Source organism: Leptonychotes weddellii, chromosome 1 (assembly GCF_054177405.1).
Source record: "Leptonychotes weddellii isolate Sample4059 chromosome 1, ASM5417740v2, whole genome shotgun sequence".
In the NCBI taxonomy this organism is placed as follows: domain Eukaryota; kingdom Metazoa; phylum Chordata; class Mammalia; order Carnivora; family Phocidae; genus Leptonychotes; species Leptonychotes weddellii.
In genome coordinates, this window is record NC_138369.1 from 25,167,392 (window position 1) to 25,189,145 (window position 21,754).

Consider the following 21,754-nt stretch of genomic DNA (forward strand, 5'->3'; position numbering starts at 1 on the left):
CACCTTTGTGTGTGTGTGTGTGTGTGTGTGTGTGTGTGTGTGTGTGTGTGAATTTTTTGGTGGCTCCTGCCATCCCTAAGAATTAGAAGGTCGGATAAAGGGTCATGGGGCCTGGAAGGGGAACCATGCATTTGAGGTATAGGAATTGTGATGTAGGCAATGGCTTAGATTATACCAGAAAGACTATGGTTTCCAGTTGGAGCCCTACAGCTTTCTAGCAATAACTTTGACAAACCACTTGTCATAAAGCCTTAGTTGCCAAATCTGTTACGTGAGCATGATTACTTTTTCTTAACCTCAGAAGTATGTTGTGGGCAAAGTGAAAAAACGAACGTAAAGCACGCGGCGTAGTATGTGGCTCCTTGTCCCCTCCGGCCAGATACTAACTGTTATTAATTTGAGGAAGCATAGACGGTGGCCAGCATTTGGGATGGTCCTCTGCAGAGCCCACCTGGGCTTGATAGAGGCAGTGACTGAAATTTTGAACTAGGTTTGCAGAGGTGCTGCTGGTGAAATGGAAGAGATCCTGCCTGATAGCAGGTTAAGCCAGAAACATTGCCATGTCTCTTAGGTGTGTGTGCTTCCATGTCTGCAAGGAGGGGTCCTTGAGGAATGCAAACAAAACCCAGCAACTCACACAAAGGCTGCTGGAGGAGCTGGGCATCCCGTGTCTGCTTTTTCACCCCGGGCTGTGGTGTTCCTCCAGCTTCACTGTGCAGTGTGTTTGCTCAGCGCAGAGCACCTACCCTTCAGCGCAGAGCAAGTCCCTTGAAATCCGACCCCAGTATAGAGAATCACATGCTGCACAATTCACAGGATTAAAAACAGTGATTCCTGTCTCCGAGTAGATTTCACTCTGCGCCTGTTTGGGAAAACAGCTGCTTATGCTTAGCTTAGCAAACACTTCTCTGTTTTCCTAGCCCAGGTCAGGATGAGGCGGGGCTTGTTAAGGTCCATGGAGATGGTCATTTAGTGGCATTTTCTGTCCCTATCCCCCAGGAGGAGGGGGTGGATGCAAGAGGAGTGGTATGGGAATGTGGCCTCTGGTTTTCCAACCTCTCGACAGTGTGTCAGAAAGACAGCAGCCCATTGGAAGCCAAGGCAACACTGTTGGTGTCACTGGCCCTGGGTTGTCTTTGCCAAAACACTGGCTTGCTTTAAGATAGGCACATATGAATGAATTCATTTATCATGTGAATATTTGATATACATACAAATTTATCAAAATCGATATATACAGATAGATCAGTATTTGAATGCAGTGTTTTCTCAAAAAGCAAATACATTTTTTTCTGGTTCTAAAAATAATCATGTACAAATTTCAAACAGCGTGAGAGCAGGGCCCGTTAAGGAGAAAGGAAACTGGGTTGCCCTTGATCCCACCCTCCAAAGAGAACTGCTGATGCTTGTTCTATCTGCAATCAGGAGTTTTAAATTCTTTTTTTTTTTTTTAAGATTTTATTTATTTGATAGAGAGTGAGCTAGAAAGAGAGAGCGTGAGCAGGGGGTGCGTCAGGCAGAAGGAGAAGCAGACTCCCCACTGAGCAGGGAGCCCGATTCAGGGCTCGATCCCAGGACCCTGGGATCATGACCTGAGCCGAAGGCAGACGCCTAACCGACTGAGCCACCCAGGCTCCCCAGCAGTCAGGAGTTTTAAAAGCATTTATACATATGTGTCACCTAAGTAGGATGAAACTCTACTATGAAGTGGTTTTGACCCTAGTAGTGTGTCATGGACATGTCTTGATATTGGTAGGTATAGATTTTCCTTGCCCTGTTTTAACCACTTTATTCTGTTATACTGATACCATAATTTAACCAGTTAGCTATTAATAGATTTTTTTAAGTTGTTTCTAATTTTCCCTATAACGAGCAACACCAAAGTGTTATAGTCACTTGTCTGTGCCCTTACTCACTTATCCAAATTTTTTTCTTTATATAAATTCTTAGAAGTAGCTTTCCTGGGGTAATGAGTACGCCCAGCAATTTTGGAAGGTTGTCACAGATCATACTACTCGAACCAAGTCTGCCAGTACCTACTTGACAAGTTTCTCATCAACACGGGGCATTTTTGTTCTGGAAGTCATTATTTTAATGTACAAAATTTTTGTGCTATTTATACCATTTCATTCCTCCTCTCTTCTATCTGTAGTAGCCTAATGACTTCACCCATTTCAACTGTTGAAAGTGTATAAGAAGGTCGATAGGAAACAACAACAACAAAAACATACAAAGTTAATTTAGAAAGTAACCAATTTTTTAATCCAAAATAAATACAGCAATTTATACTCTGGGACTAGTAGTAGTAGCTATAACCTTGCTAAAATGGGATCCAACTAAATGCTTTAGCTGTACAGAACACAGTCAAAACTTATAGATTTTCAAGCCATCAGGAAAATATAGATTTCCAGGCCATGATCACGTTTGTCTCTTCTCTTATCATCCTGCCTCCCGCCTCTTCTGTACCCCAGTGGCCTGACTTCCAACCAGACAGAATTTTAATGTCCCTTCAGTTTCAAGGGAGATGGTATATACAGAGGGTCTCAAATTCATAGATAAACCTCCTATGGGTTTATCTTCCCAACACTAATGCAAATGCCTAAAAATCACAAATGAAAATTTTCCTTTCCCTCAGATTAAAAAGACTGTTTATCTCTGACACAGACTCCCAACTAAAATGGCATTCTTTAGTTTTTAGTTATACCAACAGATTTTCAAGGGGTTGGAATATAAGCAGGTGGGTTACTGCTCTGTAAAAATGATTGAGCATGGAGGAAAGACTCTGAAACTCATGTTTGCTCTTCACTGACAGCTAAGCACAAAGAAGAGAATTCATATATCACTTATATATGTGCTTGAAGTATTATTAATTTCTCTTTATTATCTAAGAATTTCAACTTACATTATAGAGTGTAACTGCACCAAGCACCGTATTGATTGATCCAGGACACATTCTCATAGTGGGAGAGAATGTAAGTAGGAGGGTTATTACAAAAATCAGCTTACTATGATTTTTTTAAAGGTTGTTTTTTTTTTTAAAGATTTTATTTATTTGATAGAGAGAGATAGTGAGAGCGGGAACACAAGTAGGGGGAGTGGGAGAGGGAGAAGCAGGCTTCCTGCCGAGCAGGGAGCCCGATGCGGGGCTCGATCCCAGGACCCTGGGATCATGACCTGAGCCGAAGGCAGATGCTTAACGACTGAGCCACCCAGGCGCCCCACTATGATGTTTTTAATTAGCCAGAGTTTGTGTATATTGTAAGCAACTTTTCCAAATGTATTTTATATATTGTATTACTATGGTACAGTGATAATATTAGTTGAGGGTGCATATTCCGTAAGTGGATTATAGCATCAGTTCTCATGACAGCCGTAAGAGGTTATTAATACTGTGTTTACTGAATTTTTCACTGCTTATTTTGAGGTTGAGAGAACAGAATTGCAGTGAGGTTAAATGACTTGCCCAAAGTCAGCCTGATATCCAGAACTGAAACCTGAGGATCTGCCCAACTCTCAGAGACCTTGCACTTGACCATGATGCTCTGCTGACTCCCCTGGTCATGGGACAGATGGTTAGTCTGTCATAGTATCAGCCATGCCTTTTGGCACCATTTGCATACAGTTCAAATTCAGTATCATAGCTGTGCTGCCTACTTTCCTGAGACGTTGTACCGCACTCTTAGGTGCTTTATTGGCTGAAAACCGTCCCATAAACTATGTCAAATTGGTCATGGTTTATATGACAGAAAGCGACATAATTTTCCACTAAAATAGCAAATGTTGGATGAATAAATTATGATATATTCATATGATCGTATTCTCTACAGTAATAAGGAAAAGAACTCCTGCTACATGGAACATGGATGAATCTCATTGATACCGTGATGAGTAAAAGCAGTTGAAATGAGAGACTGTATGATTCTATTCTAAATATATATGGAATATGGAGGGGTTACCAACTGGTGGGGGGGGGTGTCATAATGGCGCCTGCTGGGATGCTGGAAATGTTTGTCTTCATCTGCACTGAGATGACAAGGGTGTATACATCTGTGAAAAGTCCTATAGCTGTATACCTAAGGTTTGTGTACTTTATTGTTTTATGTTGTATCTCAATTTAAAATCCAGATGAAAAGTAAATCACAGCACATATTTCATCTGGGGCTCCAGTGTCCATGGGAGAGCCATTTTAATCTAAGGACATCTGCATCTTAGAGTTGATGGTTAATGAGACCTCTTATTAAAGCGTGCAATACATTTTATAAAGGCTTTATCCAGAATTACAAGAAAGTCTGGGAACTAAAAGGGGATGCTCCCCATCAGCTGACAAACCACTTTATGTGGCTCATTCTCTATACTCTTCGATCAACAGAATGATTGCTCTGCGTCTCATATAGCAAGCAGTGTTGGACTTCACAGATTTAACATTCTAAAGCAACTCTCGTGTTTCCCGGTGCAGTGTTAGCCTTTTTGAATTACTTTTGCAGTGATATTCATGTCTGACTAGCACAACACCTGCCAAAAGCTGTTCCTAGATTTTAGGAGATTTTCATGTGATGTTTACAGATGGACACAGTTCATTTCCTGTGCTGTAAAACTTGGGCAGATTTTGTGCCATCATTGGAACTCCCTGCTCCGGAGTTGTAACAACCATCAATCAATCAGCCATTCCCCGAAGATTTTTTTGAAGTCTTAACATGGAACAGTCCACCGGCTTCCTGTTATAACTCTTCAAACAAAACAAAGCTCAAAGTCTGGTTGACACAGTCCTAATACTATACCTCCTAATACTCATGTCACTGTTGCATAGCTCATAGGCTTTGAGAACATTATGGACAGAAAAATTCATACTCTTGTGTTTCATGTCCTTTTGTTCATCTAATAGATACATGTGCAGCCAAATAGATCCTACTTCAATTGTTGGCACTTATTAGGTGCTTTGTAAATATTTGTTGATTTTATTTTATTTTTTCTTAAGTAGGCTCCACACCCAACGTGAGGCTTGAACTCATGACCCTGAGATCAACATTCACAGACTCTACTGACTGAGCCAGGCAGATGCCCCAATATTTGTTGATTTTTATAAGTTAGTGAGTCAATTAATGAATAGGCAGGTGGTTGGTTGATTGGATAGTTTAGCACTGATAATTGAACAAAAATATTTACTATTCAAAACTTACCAAATTCTTCATATAAATGCCTGGCGCTGTGCTAAGTATCTCATTTAACTTTCTCAACAGCCCTATGAGGGATATATGGTTAGTATCTCCATTTTATAGACTGAGGACACTGAGGCTTAGGGAAGTGAGGTAATTTATTTACCTGAAGCCAGGGCTGGCAAACTTTCTCTGGAAAGGTCAGATAGTAAGTATTTTTGGCTTTGCTGCTCAACTCTCATTGTAGCCAGAAAGTAGCCACAGACAGTATGTAAACCAATGGGCTCAGATGGGTTCCAATAAAACTTTATTTACAAAAACAGATAGTGGGTACAATTTTCTCAATGACCGTAGTTTGCTAAACCCTGTCACACCCCATCAGTGATGGAACTTTGACTTGAACCAAGGCAATGTGACTTTAAGACCATACTGTATTTAACCAATTAGGAACAAATTATGATCCATTAAAAAAATATATTTGTTGATTTTATTTTATTTTGCTTTAGCAATCTTCATTAATAATTATTTTAGTCTATTTACTTGTTTGTTTTGCTTTTTCTTTCCTTCCAAAGTCTTCCTTTATCAACCACACTACTTTTCAGTTGTGAATTTGGAAGAAAATAAAACCAAAATTCACCTCATAATAATAGTCCCCTGGTCTGTATGCTGTGGAATGTGATGCCTGTTGTCATTCACATCCTTTCATTATACACCTGCAGGCCTGCCCCAGGAGGTGTGAATCACTGTCCACCTTGCCCAGAGGTATCAAGTCATGGACCTCAGGTCACACAACCAATACAAAGCCAGGACTGGAATCAGATTCTTTGGACATAAATTCCAGATTTCTTGGCTAAAATTTTCTCTTATCTTTTTTTTTTCTCTCTTATTTTTTCCCCCTTCTTGCCTCTTTTATAGCTACTTGTTGTTCTTTCTGGAAAGCAAACATTTGTTAGTGTCTGCTCGGTGCTGGTACTCAGGTGGATGGAGCTGGGAATAGAAAATCAAATAAAGGATGAGCCCCGCCTTCAGGAAGCTGTCAGCCCATTCAGGGAGACAGGTGTTTAAGCAGGTCGTGCTATGGCAGAGGGTGCATTACAGGTGGCACTTGGTGACATTGGGGGGGATGAAGACCTCTGACTTACTTCAACTTGGAGGACTCCCTCCCCGAAGCCTGGATTTCCTCAGTGGACCAACGACCTGTGTTGCCCTCTGAGCTTCAGCTAGTGACAAGGCAGAGACTGGTGCTAGGGAGGTACAAGAGAGTGATGAGTTAGCAGATATTTGGGATGGCCAGTTTCGTTGGGGTGGTTGGGGAGAGCCTCTTGTAACTGAGATCTGAAGAGGGAGAACCCACCCTGCAAGGATCAGACTGAGGAGCATTCTAGACAGAGGGGACAGGGCCAGGGCCAAAGTGAAAAGACCCAAGAGTATCTGAGGAAGAAGGAGGAGGAAGGCTGGTGAGGCCGGACTGTGGTGAACCATGGGAATCGTGGCAGTACGAATCTGCAGAGGGCCTTGGCCCAGATCCTGGAGAACTGCTAAGCAGGCATGTGTTGTGATTAGATTTACCTTTTGAAGGATCATGCTAACCCAGTGGTTCTCACTGTCAGAATCACCAGGGAGCTTTCAAACATCCAGATGCCCAGATCCTATCTCAGGTCAATCAGAACAGTATTTCATCATTGTTGTTGTTTGTTTTTCTTGCTCTTTTAAAGCTGATTAAAGGTGATGCCAGTACTTGGAGGGTACAGTAGACAAAGTAGGGAAGCTGGTTAGGTGAGACTGTTGGAGGTCATTTAGGTTCAGAGTGATGGTAGGCTAGGCAGCAGAATGGAGGAGCTGGAGAGAGGTATGTTTAGGAGGTAGAATCTTCTGGACTTTTTTTTTTTTTAAAGATTTTATTTATTTATTTAATTGACAGAGAGAGAGAGAGAGACAGCGTGAGGGGGAACACAAGTAGGGGGAGTGGGAGAGGGAGAAGCAGGCCTCCCGCCGAGCAGGGAGCCCGATGCGGGGCTCGATCCCAGGACCCCAGGATCATGACCTGAGCCGAAGGCAGTCGCTTAACCAACTGAGCCACCCAGGCGCCCCTCTTCTGGACTTTCTGATATCATCATACATGGGTGTGGAAAGAAAATAATTCCTGGGTTGGGTGGAAATTAATTCCTGGTCTACTGGGTGGAAAGATGTTACCATATTACTGAAATGACAAATTGGGGTGGGGGAGCTTATGCTTGGCTGGATTTAGCTTGGAACCCTGATACTGTTGGTCTGTCTGTAACCAGAAGTAACTGTACTTGTATCTTTATGTGTGTTTCTGGGTACCAGCAGGGCATGCCTTCCCCTTTGGGGTAAGAGTAGCTATGGCTAGTTTTATAGAATCCTGGGTATGTTAGGCACTGCGCTGAACATTCATTTAATCCTCTTAACAACCCTGTGGGGTTAGGGGGCAGTAATCGTTTTTTTACAGATGAGGAAACTGAGGCACAGTGAAATTGTAATTCACTTTCACATGATCACCAACTGTCAAGTGGAAGAGGGGTTTTGAACCTGGGTCTACCAACCTGGTTTCAAAAACTCCGCTTATACATGCAAGTTTCCGATGAGTTCATCACAGGAGATGCATGCTCATTGTTTTCCAAGAAGTGACTTATTCTCAGGTCATTATCAATGACAGTTTTCACAAGATAAACCTCTTCCTGGTTAAATATTACCTATACCTCCCCTACTGGGGCCATTTTTTTTTCAAGTGAGCTGCTGGAGGAATTGGAAGATCCTGAGCACTGTTGCCTAAATAAGTAGACTGCATGCTCTATGAAGAAATCATATCATTTTCTCAAAGGAGAGAAAGTTGGCCCAGTTCCCAATGATTGCTGGGAACAAACTTTCTGGTTTTCCATTTTGTTCTGCTACAAATAACACATTCTGTCAATCAAGACCTGCTGGGAAAGATTTTGTCTTTCCTCATTGCAATTTAGTTTTATCCTCTGTTGAACTCAGGTGCATTTTCCATACAAAGCTGAAGTGTTTAGTTAGCATTAATCTGTGTCCTTCCTGAGATGGGGCTGGCCCTCCTGTAGACTATCACGTACTTGAAATTTATAGATTTGAAGACATTTGTACACTTAAATAATTTCTTGTATCCCCCAAAACATTGCTTAACTAAGGCTCTTAAATCAGATACTCCAACGTTAATGATAGTATCCTGAAAACAATTTTCACTGGTTTGTTGGTGGATGACATGGGATGTTTAAATGAGTTAATGGATTGAGTCCTGAGACCAGTGATGGCATAAAGTCCCATTTACAGTATCGGACACCAAATCCTTCACATAAGTGTGTGGTTTGGAATAGGGAATGCCCCATGAGATATTGCTTGGGAAAAGTGGATTGATATTTAATGAATCTTCAGAGGCTACACTATGGGAGCAATCATCCAGTGCTCTAAAAGAGGCACAGAGAAGAAATGCCCCTTCCAAAAAAAAAGGTGTGAAGTGTGTAATTAGTCTGCACTTAGCTTGGTTGCTGTGAATCAGAAGCAGCAGCTGCTCACACTGGTGCATTTTGCTGTGCACCTTGCCCAGGGACATCTTTCTTGGAGAAAGCCTTGGGTTTGCTGCTGAAATTTATCGTTTTCCTATGTTTGTTCAACCATAAAAGCTACTGAAAATGCTTTGTCCCAGAATTGATTATGGATGGCTGTTTGCTCCATTTGGGGTTTGCTCACTATTTTTGCCAAATTTCCTGGTTCAAACTTGGATTTTAAACATACTGCTTCCCCTCAAACTCTAGAAGCTGTGATGCAACATAGCATTCAGGCCTGTGAGAGGCAAGAACCTGTTCAGAGGGTTGGGGACTGCCTTGAAGAGCTGATACAGCAGTGTAAGGAAAATGGTGACGTGTGGATTTTTTAGGGAGGCCAGTGCCCTCATCTCCCTGTGGGAATGAGCACTGGACTGTCAGATCTGTGAGGAGGAGGTCTGTGATTTGTTCCGTGCCATAGCCCAGCCCCTAGTTCTTGGCATGTGGTTATCTACTGCTGCATAACAGATGACCACAAGCTTAGGAGCTGAAACCACATGCATTTATCATCTCATAGTTTCTGTGAGCCCCCCTGCTTCCTGGTTTCTAAGCAGGCTGCAATCAAAGTGTCAGCCAGTATTGAGGTCTCATCTGAAAGTTCAGCTGGGGAAGGATTCACTTCCTCAAGGGCTCTTTGAATGAGGTCCTCAGTTTCCTTCTGGCTGTTGGCCAGAGCCCACCATCAGTTCCTCACCATATGGGCTTCTTTAGCATGGCTGTTTACTTCACCAAAGTGCGCAAGCCAAGGAAACCAGAGTGAGAGCAAGATGGAGGTTAGAATCTCTTATAACCTAATCATCGAAGGGTGTCTTTTTTGGCTCGGCTACATTCTACTTGTTAAAAGGAAGCTGCTAGATCCAGCCCATCCTCAAAGGGAGGAGATTACACAAGGGCCTAAAAACCTGGAGCTGGGGATCGTTGAGGGCCATCTTAGTGTCAGCCCACCACAGCATGCAGTTGGCACACGGCACATAGTTAATGAATGAGTATAAGACCTACGTTCTTGCCATTTAGGCCAAGGGCATCATTCCATTTTCCCATCACCTCTTTATAGAACTGTAAGATGAGCAAGGTCATTGTAATATTTTATATATAGTACTTACATGGTATTTACAGAGTCTTCCCCCATCCCTCATACCACCGTCTGGATGCTTCATTTATTTCCAACCTGATGACCTTACCTACTTCTAAGGAGGAATGTTTTCAAGAGAAGGATCAATCTGGTGACCCCTTTGATCCGATATGCCTCATCTTTTATATTTTTCTTGCTGCACACATGGTAGGGATTTAAAGCAGTCCCCACACAGTGCTTTCTGGATTCAGAGTCTTTTGTAAATGGACTGCCCTAAGCAGCTTTTTGCTTCAGGGAATGAGAAAGCCAGGGTGAGAGTTCACATGTAATGTGTTTTGGTTGAAGCCACTTGCTCCCTGTGGAAGCAGTCCGCTCTGCTTTCTCCCCCAAGACTTTGATATTGTTGGGGCTTTTCAGTGCATGGCAGGATTATTAACAAGAGAAAGGCCAAGTTGTCCAGCACTGCCACACTGAATCGAGAGAAACTTGCAGGCGAGAGTCACTGAACCTGAAATAAGCTTCTTTTGCCCTAGGCTTCCCCAGATTGCATGCCCCTTTTTTTCCCCCCTTAAATTCAAAAATCATAACAATATCTGTGTGAAATGGTTTGCACTCTAGCCTAAGACTCTCGGTCCTACTTTGCTAGGTTGGGTTTTTTTTTTTTTTTTTTGCCTCTTTCCAGTTCAAGAGCAACCTTTACTTTGAGAAGTCTGGCAGGGGTAGGACAGGCAGGTTCTGGGTCTCTGTTTAGAACTGCAGTAAAGGCTTCCCCACTACCTTCTTGGCTCTGAAACACAATGCATTAAAAAGACAAAGAAGGACAAAAATCACCATGTGGAAGTTCCATTCGTCAGGTGCCCCAGCCTGCCCATTTTCTCTCTCTCTCTCTCTCTCTCCTGCCTTGGCTTTGAAATTGAGTTTTTGAGTGAGTCCAAAGCCAAAGGAAATGGCATTGTCTACTCAGTCCGGGACAGTTTGATCCTCATGAAAAGGAGAAATCGCCTGCATTGACAATAGGCAAGGATGCTGCTGGCAAGATCCGCAGTAGTGCAGATTTGCTACTGGGCCTCGCTGTCACCCTGCTGGGTTGGTTTTTCCAGTAATAGACTCCTCCAAGCCAAGTCTGACAATTAAGTGGTAAATACTCTGGTGAGCAGGAGTGGTGGGAGCAGAGGGATAGAGAAGGTCTGTTTAAGTAGACCAAAAGCATTAAATTCATTTCCTCCATGGCCTTCTCTGGCCACACATCTCAATGCCCTAGAGATGAATAACTTGTAAATTGACTGGTTTCCACTAATGTTATGAATTAACAGTAAATAAGCTGTGTCATTGCTCCAGCTCCATGGGGAGGGGGGGAGTGAATTCTATTAGCATTTATAATTGTGTTGCCTTTTCATATTAATTCCTTCCCATGGCTGAGGAGTTAGGAGTTTTCTCATCTGTTGATGGAAACCAGTCCCAAGAGGGTGTCCCGTTAAGTGCCGGAAAATGCATGATGATACGGGGCCATACCATCCCTCCCCACCCCCCCACCCCCCCTACTCCCCCACCCAGGAGCTCTTGCCTCTCTTGTGAGATGCATCTGTAATGTACTGCATATCTATGAGATAAGGCTTAAAGTATGATTCTGGAAATCTGTTATTCAAAGTTAAACCAGTCCTCCTAGCCAGGAGTCCACACTTGGTGACTTGCCTTTAGCTGGCTGGGAGACTAAAATCCCTCCTTCCATGAAAGTCCCTATAGCTTCACAGAGCTCCTTTTTCCTTTGCCATGCCTCATTCTGGATTGGGTCTCTGTTTTCTCTCTGACCTTATTCCATGGCCCTTGGGGGTGCTAAATGCACCAAGACCTCTGATACTGCCTTTTGTGATCCCATAGCAGCAGCGACAGTCAGGAGACAATAGAAGACATCGTTGGGATGTCAAAAGAGAAAAAAAGAAATTTCTCCCATCGGACACTGAGGCTGTAGGCTGTACATGAAGAAAAGCCCTATTTGTGAATATTTATAAGGAAAGTCAGGAGAAGAACAATGTTTTCAGTGTGGATCAGTGGGTTAGTGGTTTGATGCTATGCTTGTCTCCTTGAACATAGACATGTTTCCTAAATTATTGACCAGCATTTAATTTATTAATAAAGAAATCTGGTCTGTGTCCTGTCTCTGGGTCGGGCTTAGCCAAAATGCAGTTTGTGAACATGGCCAAGTTATGAATGATTTGAGCCAGGAAGCTCTTGACGGCAACTTGAATCAAAATATGGTGAGTGGTAACCAAGGTGTTGAGGTCAGAATGAAAGAAGCTGAGGCATCCTTGCTACATGGCTCTTTAGGTTAGAGCCGTGGGAGGAAGAGGAGAATCAGATCTGAAATCAGATCTCCTGAGAAGTGCCTGCCCTTGTCCTGATCAGAGGACACAGTTACCCACTGACCCTCGGAGGGGCTGGATCATCGCCTCTGCAGTTCAGGAAGGCCAAACAAGTCCTGCTGTTTGTCACTTTCCTTTGCAGGCACAGTTCAATGGTGTAGCCATTCACTCCCAGCAGGCATAAATCCTTTTTCCCACAAGAGGATATTGGCTGGATGTGACGTTTATAGGACTAAAGGTGCGATGTCGGATTCAAGGCAAGTAGGTTGTCTTGGCCATTCTAGTTAGCAGATGGCCAGGACTTGAGGGATTGAAGATAATCAGGATCCGAGTCAAGGGACAAATGGCACAGTGGACTGGAAAAATAGATGGCGGCAGATATCTGAACGCTGGGGCCTCTCTGCTTCCGTTTCATCTTGCTTCCAGCAGGAGAGACCACAAGGTCCTCCTAAGGGCCTGGATTCCAGACACAGCTCTAGAGATTATTGATAACTTAGTTACGAATCTGATAGTTGGTTCAGTCCTTAACATGGTCTATTTTTTGGAAAGAGAATGTTATGAAGATTAGATTTCATCAGGCATTCCTATGAATTTGGCCTTTTGCCCAAACGTACATGTCACGGTTTCCTGTATTGCTGATGTCTCTGTGTAGTTTGTTATATCTGAAGACAACTTAAAGGTTTTAATTCAGAGCCCTCTGTTGCGGGCATGCCGTCCTTTTGAAGATGACTAATGCCACTAAAGCTGCTCCGAAATGGAAGGGCCAGGAGCTAAGTTTTGCTGTGAGAGCACAAACCACAGGGGAAGGTGGCTGGGGAAGGGGGGGAGGAAGGGGGTTCCATTTCTTTGAGGCCATTTTAAGCTCATTTGTGCAGTTGCCACCTTCTCAGTATTATTGCACAACTCCTTTGATCTCGGAGTGGAAGGTGGCAAATTTCAAGAGCCAGGAAACCTCCTCATGTGGCTTTAAAAGGAGCAGGGCATTATGAAGTTGAGTGGATGTCAAATAAAACATAAATTTGGATCTTTTGAAATGTGAGCTCAAGTAGGTATTACTTTTAGAGCCAAGTACATTGAGAAGTTCAGGGATGAAATTGCTGTCGTTTGACACTCATTTAAATGTGACCGTTTGGGTCAGGTTGTTGCCCAGTCATTTCCATCCCTCTTGAATGTTGCATTTGGATTCAGCGTGACACTCCAAGCTTTGCACATGTAATCCTCAGGACAGCATTATGAAATCATATCCCCATTTTACAGGTGAGGACACGGAAGCTCTAAGGGTTCATCCCTGACTCGAAATTTCATTTTTCCCCCCACCCCTTGCCCCCTCTACTCTGGATTGAGACCAGAATGTAAATACGGGTTGCTCCAACAGCCTTCTTCACTGTAGGCATATTTCAAAGCTGTCCAAATTGCTTAGCTTATGTTTGTGAATTTTTTTTTTAAGTGACATATTGATTGAAAGAGTAATTGGAAGGGATTATTTCAGTTAGGGTGGTGCCTTTACTGGAACAAACCCACTTATTAGCATGCTATTTGGATTCCCACCCTGAGTTTTGGAACCAAGATACAGACTGGAGAGTAAGCTCAGTATTATTAGTAAGTTACTTGGACCAGCCAATAATAATCTCTGTTATTTTCTCCCCTTCTCCTGATCCATCTTCTCAACTCCAGCCATGGAAACTAGCAGTGGGGCCTGTGGAGGTGAATGGGCATTGTAGAAGGTGTTTTCATGTATGGGGTTGCTTAAAGTCTGGGGTCAAGACTTTGAGCTTGAATGAGACCAGACCTGAGTAATCAGACATGGAGATACTGTAGCCAGAGGTGGTCAGAAAGTAAACCTGCATTAGGTTGCCTGGTTATTTTACTCTTGTATGAGCTCCAAATGTTATTGGTGGGTTTAAGTCATGTGGGGTTAGGAACATTTTCTTTGAGTTTTCTCATCATCAAATAAGACTGAATGCATTAAAAGTTCCCCCTGACTACAAAACATCGCCCCCCCCACCACCGTTGGGATTGAAAATTAAAGTGTCTGTGAAATATTGCCCTGGTAGAGGAGGGGGAACACGGTTTTTGCGAAATGCATGAGTTAATTAGGTTGAGGGTAGATGCTGTGTCTTGGTATGTGGAATCTCACTGAGAAACCTTTATGACAAATCATAAGCAAAGCGTATTGGTTAAGAAAATTAATGGCATCATAATCTGTCCCCAATCCTTCACTTCTACACACACTCATAGAAACTCTAATAGCTAAATTTTCTGCTGTATTAAATGATCCAAATTAGTTAACATAACAATTATTTTATTGCTTTATGACTCTGTAGGTTAGCTGGTCAGTTCTTCTGGTTAGGACCAGTTTGGGTGGTCTCTGCAGACTTCAGGTAGCTCTTCTGAGGCTGGTGAGTCTGGAACGACCTCAGCGGGGACTGCCTGTCTGCTCCATGTTGTCTCATCCTCCAGGAGACTAGCCTGGGATTCTTCAGCTGGTGGTCTCAGGATTCCAAAGAGTAACAAGAGAGGATAAACCTCTGGCAGGCAAGCCCTATATCATGTTCGCCAATGTCCCACTGGCCAAAGCAAGTGATGTGGTCAAGCCCAGTTTCAAAGAGTGGAGAAGCTGATAGACCCTCTTGATGGGAGGACTGGCCAAGTAAAAGCGCAGAGATACGTGTGACAGGGATGGCGGGAGTTTGTGGCCCTTTTGCCATTTCCCATAGATGTGAGAGTAACTACGGGAAGTTGAACTGGCATAAACTTCTCTGCCAGACTGAATGTGGACAAAGGAGAAGGAAGACCACGTTTTTGTCTCTAACTTCAGTTTGATATGGGATATTTCTCTCAGCTCTTATTTTATTCTTTCACTTTGGAAACTTGGCCACATTTACTGGTAGACTCACTTGTCTTGCATTCTTGAGTTGTGATTCCATTTTTGACCAGGTTTTTAAAATGTTGGTAAGTATTTGCTATGGTGTAAATATGAATGTTTCACTTTGGTGTATTTTTTGTGAATGTTTGCCTTTCAAGAATGTTTTGGGCTCGGGCGCCTGGGTGGCTCAGATGGTTAAGCGTCTGCCTTCGGCTCAGGTCATGATCCCAGGGTCCTGAGATCGAGTCCCGCATCGGGCTCCCTGCTCCTTGGGAGCCTGCTTCTCCCTCTGCCTCTCTCTCTCTCTGTCTCTCATGAATAAATAAATAAAATCTTTAAAAAAAAAAAAAAAAAAAAGAATGTTTTGGGCTCAACCGGTATGTTAAAGCCCTGGCTAGGGCTTCCTGTCAGGCAATTTGGAGGTATGCTAATGCCAACTCCCAGAATTCCACCATTGTGATCTGATACACACTCGGTTCTTATTCATTGATCGTTTTTTCAGTACCTGTAGTGTTTACGGTGTAGTACCAAATTCCACCTCACTTTATTAGTCTGTAAACATAACACCATACCTAATGGTACTTGTGTTTGAATTTAGTCATAACTCAGGGCTCCAGACATTAATAGGTAATCACTGTTACCTCAAAGAGCACGTAACCCGAATTTCTCAACCTCCACTTCTGCCCCATTGACACCTGGGGCCGGGTAATTTCTTGCTGTGTGGGGTGCTATTCTGAACATTATGACATTTTTAGCAGCAGCCCTGCCTCTATCCATGTAATGCTAGTAGCCCCTCCCTCTTCAACCCTACTTGTGACAACCAACAATGTCTGCATTCATGGCCCGATGTCCCCTGGGTGGAGTAGAGAGTGGGAGATAGGTAAAATCCACCTCCAGTTGAGAACCACTACTCTCACTTGGAGATGCTGAAGCAGAGAAGAGAAAGAAATGCATGAAGTATGGGTATTGTCTGAGAGGAAACTAGGAGCAGCAACCCAATGGACAATTTGTAAGGGGCGGGGGGAGGAATGTGGAAAATTTTCAGTTACCTTAAAATCGTGCTGAATTAACTAGGAGACATCAAGTTGGGTCTTGCTACACGTTGAAAGGTTCACCAGTATCACAACTTCATTATGTTAGAAGTGGATTAAATAAAAATATCACTCCTGGAAAAAAATTCAGGAGATATCCTGACCACAGAGAATGGATTTTGGAAAACTATTTGGGAAAAGTTAGTCATCCACAAAAGTAGAGAAAAGTATATCAAGACGCACTCGATATGCCTCATTTAAGGTCATAAATGATTGATTGAGTGCCAGTCTCACTGCATCTATGCCCTGCTCGCTTCCTGAATGGCTATCCACTCCTGGTTTATTCTGGAGTAAAATCTAGATGTCATTTCATTTCATTTCATTTTATTTATAAATACTTCAGTAACGTGTCTAAAAGTACCTCAAAACCAAAATTACAGTATGCTGGTGGAATTGTAGCCTTCTAGAAAGGGCAAGAATGAGAATTTGTGCTGAGTAATATCAGAAAGTTAGGGAAAAATGGGTAAGAGGCTTGACTTTGGGAGAATTAAAAACCCCAGGGGAAATGAAGTTGGGAGACAGTGTCTCTTCAGGCTCCCCTCCTGTCCTGTCCTCCCCTCTCCTGCTTTGACTCTTAGAAATTCCTCTTACAGTATGGGGTAAAGCACAGGAGACTGGGAGCCTTAGAAAGGAGAGGGGGCTGGCAGGGCACAGATCCATTTTCCAAAAAGGAGAGAAAAAAAACACATCACAAGAAGGTATTGAAATATTCAGTCAATGATGGATTACTCTTTGATGACTTTCAATGACTTTTTAGCAGATCCAGGTGTACTTTTAATAAAACAGAAGCAAGAGGGAAGTCTTGCGGTTGCTTTTTAAGATTTTACTGGGGCTGTGGTATTTCTCTCCTGTTCTAATGTATTCTGAGAAGTTTCTTTCTTTTGATTTAGACTTCCTCACTTGATTTTATGATATCGTAAATCCCTTGTGTTTGGTGAGAGCCATGGTCTATGGAAGACCTACACAGCCTGCTAGATAACATCTATTTTCCCCCCTTCTCTTCAGAAGATTAAACTGAGGCTGTTGTGTCTGATGCCAGAATAGATTTAACCAATCATGTTTCCTTTACATGTAGGTCAGTCCAAGGGACAATTCCGCACTGGATCCTATTATCCATGGGTTGAAGGGCGTCGTACATCATGGTAAGTAAGCCACACATGCTTCTTTTTACTGGGATGTGAAGAGCTAAGGTCTCCACCTAAAGGAAGGGGGTTATCTTGCAGAGGACAGAGGGTGACACCCATTCCTCATCCTCTGATATTGAAGGGCATTAGAGTCATTATTTGATGGGTAAAGAGCATGCCCATTTATTACCTGCAAATGGATCTGGGTTAACAGTAAGCAATTTGTTTCTCTTCAGGTACCACTTTGAATGCCTATGTTATAAATCAAAGCACCCTAAGATGTACTATTGGTATGCGCTGAACCTGCCACTGTCTCCTGTCTCTCTTAAAAATATTCTTCTTTCAAATATCTTTGCATTAATAAATTTCTTGATTTGCCTCTCAGATTTAGGGGAAAAAATGTAAGTAGCTGTGACAAGTCATTAAACTTTGCCGCGTGTGAGCAAGCATCATCAGCTGCTAGCGTGGAGAAAGCTAGGCCGTGTTCTGGGCAGCAGACGTCTTATCCTCAGACATAAAACTGGGAGAGAAAGTAAGATAAATGGGTTCTCTCTTTCCCAACTGGTTTTTATTGGAGGAATTTCCCTGCAACTTAATTATCGGCAATGCATCATTACCTATGACATCAGGATCTTATAATTTCAAAAGTACCCTTGTCACAGGGAGGTGTGGAGTCTTGGAGGTAATGCAGTGATTTGCAAAGTTTTAATAATCTAATTAGGATTCCAAAGACATTGACAGAAATAGCATTAGTAACCATAATAAATCTCCCCTTCATCTCCACAGCTGTGATAAAACATCTTCACACCTTTCTGGGAGGATTGTCTTTCGACATTAGCCAACTCTGCAGAGCTTAACAGACATCTTACCCCATTTCTCTCAGGGAAACTAAAACCAGTTGTCAGCGTGCGGATACTCAGTTGATCAAACCCCTTCCAGAAATCCATAGTGTAGACTGAGTTTGGGGGGTTTGAAATGTAGGAAATGATGAGTAGATCTTCATTCCCCCTGACTTTTCGTCCTGTTTTAAAACAAACACACCATGGAGATTTCTAGAATCTTTGAATTAGGTACCTATTCTTCGGTGAGAGAGGAAGCGCTCCACCAGCTATGGCCTTTAAGTAGATCTGTGTATTCTTATTTCCGCAATGATAATTGAAGGAGATTCCGAATGTTAAAGGTAAGCAGAGGCTTCTGTTAGCTCCCAGATCCCCAAATTTCTGTGAACTCGCTGCGTAGTCATCATTTGGTTCATGGGCTCTCTGCTAACATAATCGTGTTATCCTTGCTCAGTATCCACAATTACCCTTCCAGAGGCTGTTCTGTATATGCTCTTCTATGTTTCCCTGTTGCTGGGAGGGTGGCAGAGATGCCTGGGATGTGGTTTCAACACTACTTCCTAATGGAGAAGTCAGAGGAGACCTACCAGCAATAATTCCCTGCAAAAGGGAGTTTACTTATTTATACGGCAGAAGTGTGGCAGGCCCCCTGTGTGTGATTGAGAGACGCGCAGGGAGGTGTCTGGAAGGGAGGTGAGGCGAGGTGCCGCCTCTCTTTTCCCCTCCAGCCTGCCTGGGGTGCTCTCCCTCCCAGCTTTTGCATTTGCTGTTTCTGCTGCTTCTGTCCGCAAAGTTCTTGCCTTAGCTCATCACAAGGGTGTCTCCCTTTATTATTTCAGGTCTCAGTTCAGATTCATGCCTCCTCAGAAAGTTCTTTCTTTATTATCCTATCAAATGCCCCACCCGCTCCCCACTCCCACGGCTCCCTGTCATGTCATCCTAAGTTCCTTCCTTCGAACCACTTAAAAGTATCTGAAATAACTGTGTGTTTTATTTACTCATGTATTACCTACTAAAGTGTCACCCTCAGGAGGGCAAGACCCCCTGAGTGTGTGGCAAATAACAGACGCTCCGTAAATGTTAGCCAAGTCAGATAAACCCACAAATAAGTGAAAATATCAAAATATAGAACTGGAAGAAGAGGAGGAGAAACCAAAGGCCACTTGAGTTTTGCTTTGACTGGGAAGAGTAAGGAGTAAGAGAACATCTTGGAAATCTGACTTTGTCCCCACCCCCAGTTCTCCGGCTCTTGCTGACTTCATTGTGGTAACAGTCCTCCCTTTTGTTATTCTTCCAACAGAGAATGAACATTTGAAATGGCTAAAACAACTTTTGTTGGAACTAGAAGCATTTTCAAGTTGAAGGTTCTGTGAGGGAATTGAATGATCTGTTAATTCGATGGGACATAAATAATCGTGCCCTTCACAGAATCTCTGGCTTGGAAATGATGATAGAAATGTGTACAAAGGAAAAATCAATATGAATTTCTGTTACAGTTCAGAATTGGTTTTATTTCTTCAGCTCTGGGAGTCATATCTTAGAATATTAATTCCTCATTAAGTCTTAAGTTTGTTTGGTTTTTTTTAATAGGAAGAATCTTATATATTCTTTGAGCTGAAATGACAATGAGAAATCTGGTTGCCCCCCACCGAGGCAGACTGCAAGGTGGGGTTTTCAGTGCAGGCGAATTTGCTGGCAGGGAGAGCTAAAGAGGAGAGGGAGAAGCAGGGCCGGGTGGGGACAGTGTCAGCACCACAGTATAGGTCTGATCTCTCTGAACAGGGAGGGAATCTAGGAGGACTGCCTGGAGGCAGCTCTCAGAAAGTCTTTTTTTTTTTTTTTTAAAGCTTTTTATTGATTTATTTGACAGAGAGAGACACAGCGGGAGGGAACACAAGCAGGGGGAGTAGAAGAGGGAGAAGCAGGCCTCCCACAGAGCAGGGAGCCTGATGCGAGGCTTGATCCCAGGACCCTGGGATCATGACCTGAGCCGAAGGCAGACGCTTAACGACTGAGCCACCGAGGCACCCCAGCTCTCAGAAAGTCTTGGCCAGGCCATTGAAGCACCTCAGAGCCAAGAGTGCATGTGAGAGGCGTCCTGTGTTGGGTTCCCCTGCCATGTGGAGTCACTGACTAGAGCGTCCCATCGAGACTGGCCTCCATGAGAACACTGCACTCAGCCCTGAAGGGGCAGCAGCTATTGGCTGGCAGCTAACAAGGCTCCTCATGGCAGTTTGTCTCCGGAAGGAAGATCTTGGGCATGTACCTCCCTTGGCTGGCACGGAGGTTCACCTCTTCCTTCCTAATCCCATTTCCAAAGAGGTTTTTACTGGGTCCTCTCACTTTTAAAATGCTCACAGGTTCTTAGAAGCAGTGCTTGATCCTGTCGTGCGTAGTGATTAAGTGCGGAATTGAGGCATCCCACGAAGCTCGGCAGAGAGAGCACAGCAGACGTAGACCTGCCCTCCTTGCATTTATAAGGTCTCCAGGGACACATACGGTTAAGCATTGTCATTGCGTTATTAAAGAGTGGGGAGCAGCAGGTTTAACTCAGACTTGGGGGTATCGAGGAGGCACCTCAGGCAAAGTGACCACTGAGACCTCAGGAGTTCATCGAGAGTGTGCGGGCGGAGGAGCGAGCAGTCAAGGTTTCAAGCAGCGCCACTGTCGATGGAGGTCTCTGGTGGTGGAAGTGCATGTAGCATGTTTGAGGCTCTGCGCTCGGCAACATTGCTTCTTTCCTGCCGGCGAGAGAGATCTGGAAACCTCTTGGCAAACACAAAGTGTTGTTTCTTATGTGTTCATGTTCCTATGTAAATTGTGATTTTTACAAACTCGAGAGCCATGAAGCAATATAAATAGAATGGAGAGATGTGATTTGCCATTGATTCTGGTCCCATCTATCCATTGAGCAATAGATGGAGGCACTAAAATGTATCTCATCAGCTGTTTTATTTACACACTCCCACCAATACTCACCGGGGAGGAAAGATTTAGGGAGAAACTGTGAGTCCTAGTCACAGCATTGACTTAGTCATCTACAGTGCTTTTTGTATTCAGGAACTGGTGCTTAATAGAAGCCACACCTGGAGTGCAAGCTGGTGCAGCCACTCTGGAAAGCAGTATGGAGGTTCCTCAAAAAGTTGAAAATAGAGCTACCATACAACCCAGCAATTGCACTACTGGGTATTTACCCCAAAGATACAAATGTAGGGATCCGAGGGGGTATGTGCACCCTGATGTTTATAGCAGCAATGTCCACAATAGCCAAACTGTGGAAAGGGCCAAGATGTCCATCAACAGATGGATAAAGAAGATGTGGTGTATATATACAATGAATATTATGCAGCCATCAAAAGGAATGAAATCTTGCCATTTGTAACGACATGGCTAGAACTGGAGGGTATTATGCTGAGCGAAATAAGTCAATCAGAGAAAGACATGTATCATATGACCTCACTGATATGAGGAATTCTTAATCTCAGGAAATAAACTGGAGGGTTGCTGGAGTGGTGGGGGGTGGGAGGGATGAGGTGGCTGGGTGATAGACATTGGGGAGGGTATGTGCTATGGTGAGCATTGTGAATCACAGACCTGTACTTCTGAAACAAATACATTATATGTTTAAAAAAAAGAAGAAGATAGTAGGAAGGGAAAAATAAAGGGGG

The 21,754-nt window shown here is 43.3% G+C and overlaps 1 protein-coding gene across 4 annotated transcripts in view; it reads left to right on the forward strand.

The window, feature by feature from the left end:
* PTPRG (protein tyrosine phosphatase receptor type G) overlaps nt 1-21,754 on the forward strand; it is a 700,100-nt gene that overhangs the window by 518,727 nt on the left and 159,619 nt on the right. For all 4 annotated transcript variants that reach the window (XM_081820217.1, XM_081820222.1, XM_081820227.1 and 1 more), the window contains exon 6: nt 17,199-17,265. In XM_081820217.1, the coding sequence (XP_081676343.1) occupies nt 17,199-17,265 (67 nt within the window). The remainder of the gene's footprint in view (nt 1-17,198; nt 17,266-21,754) is intronic.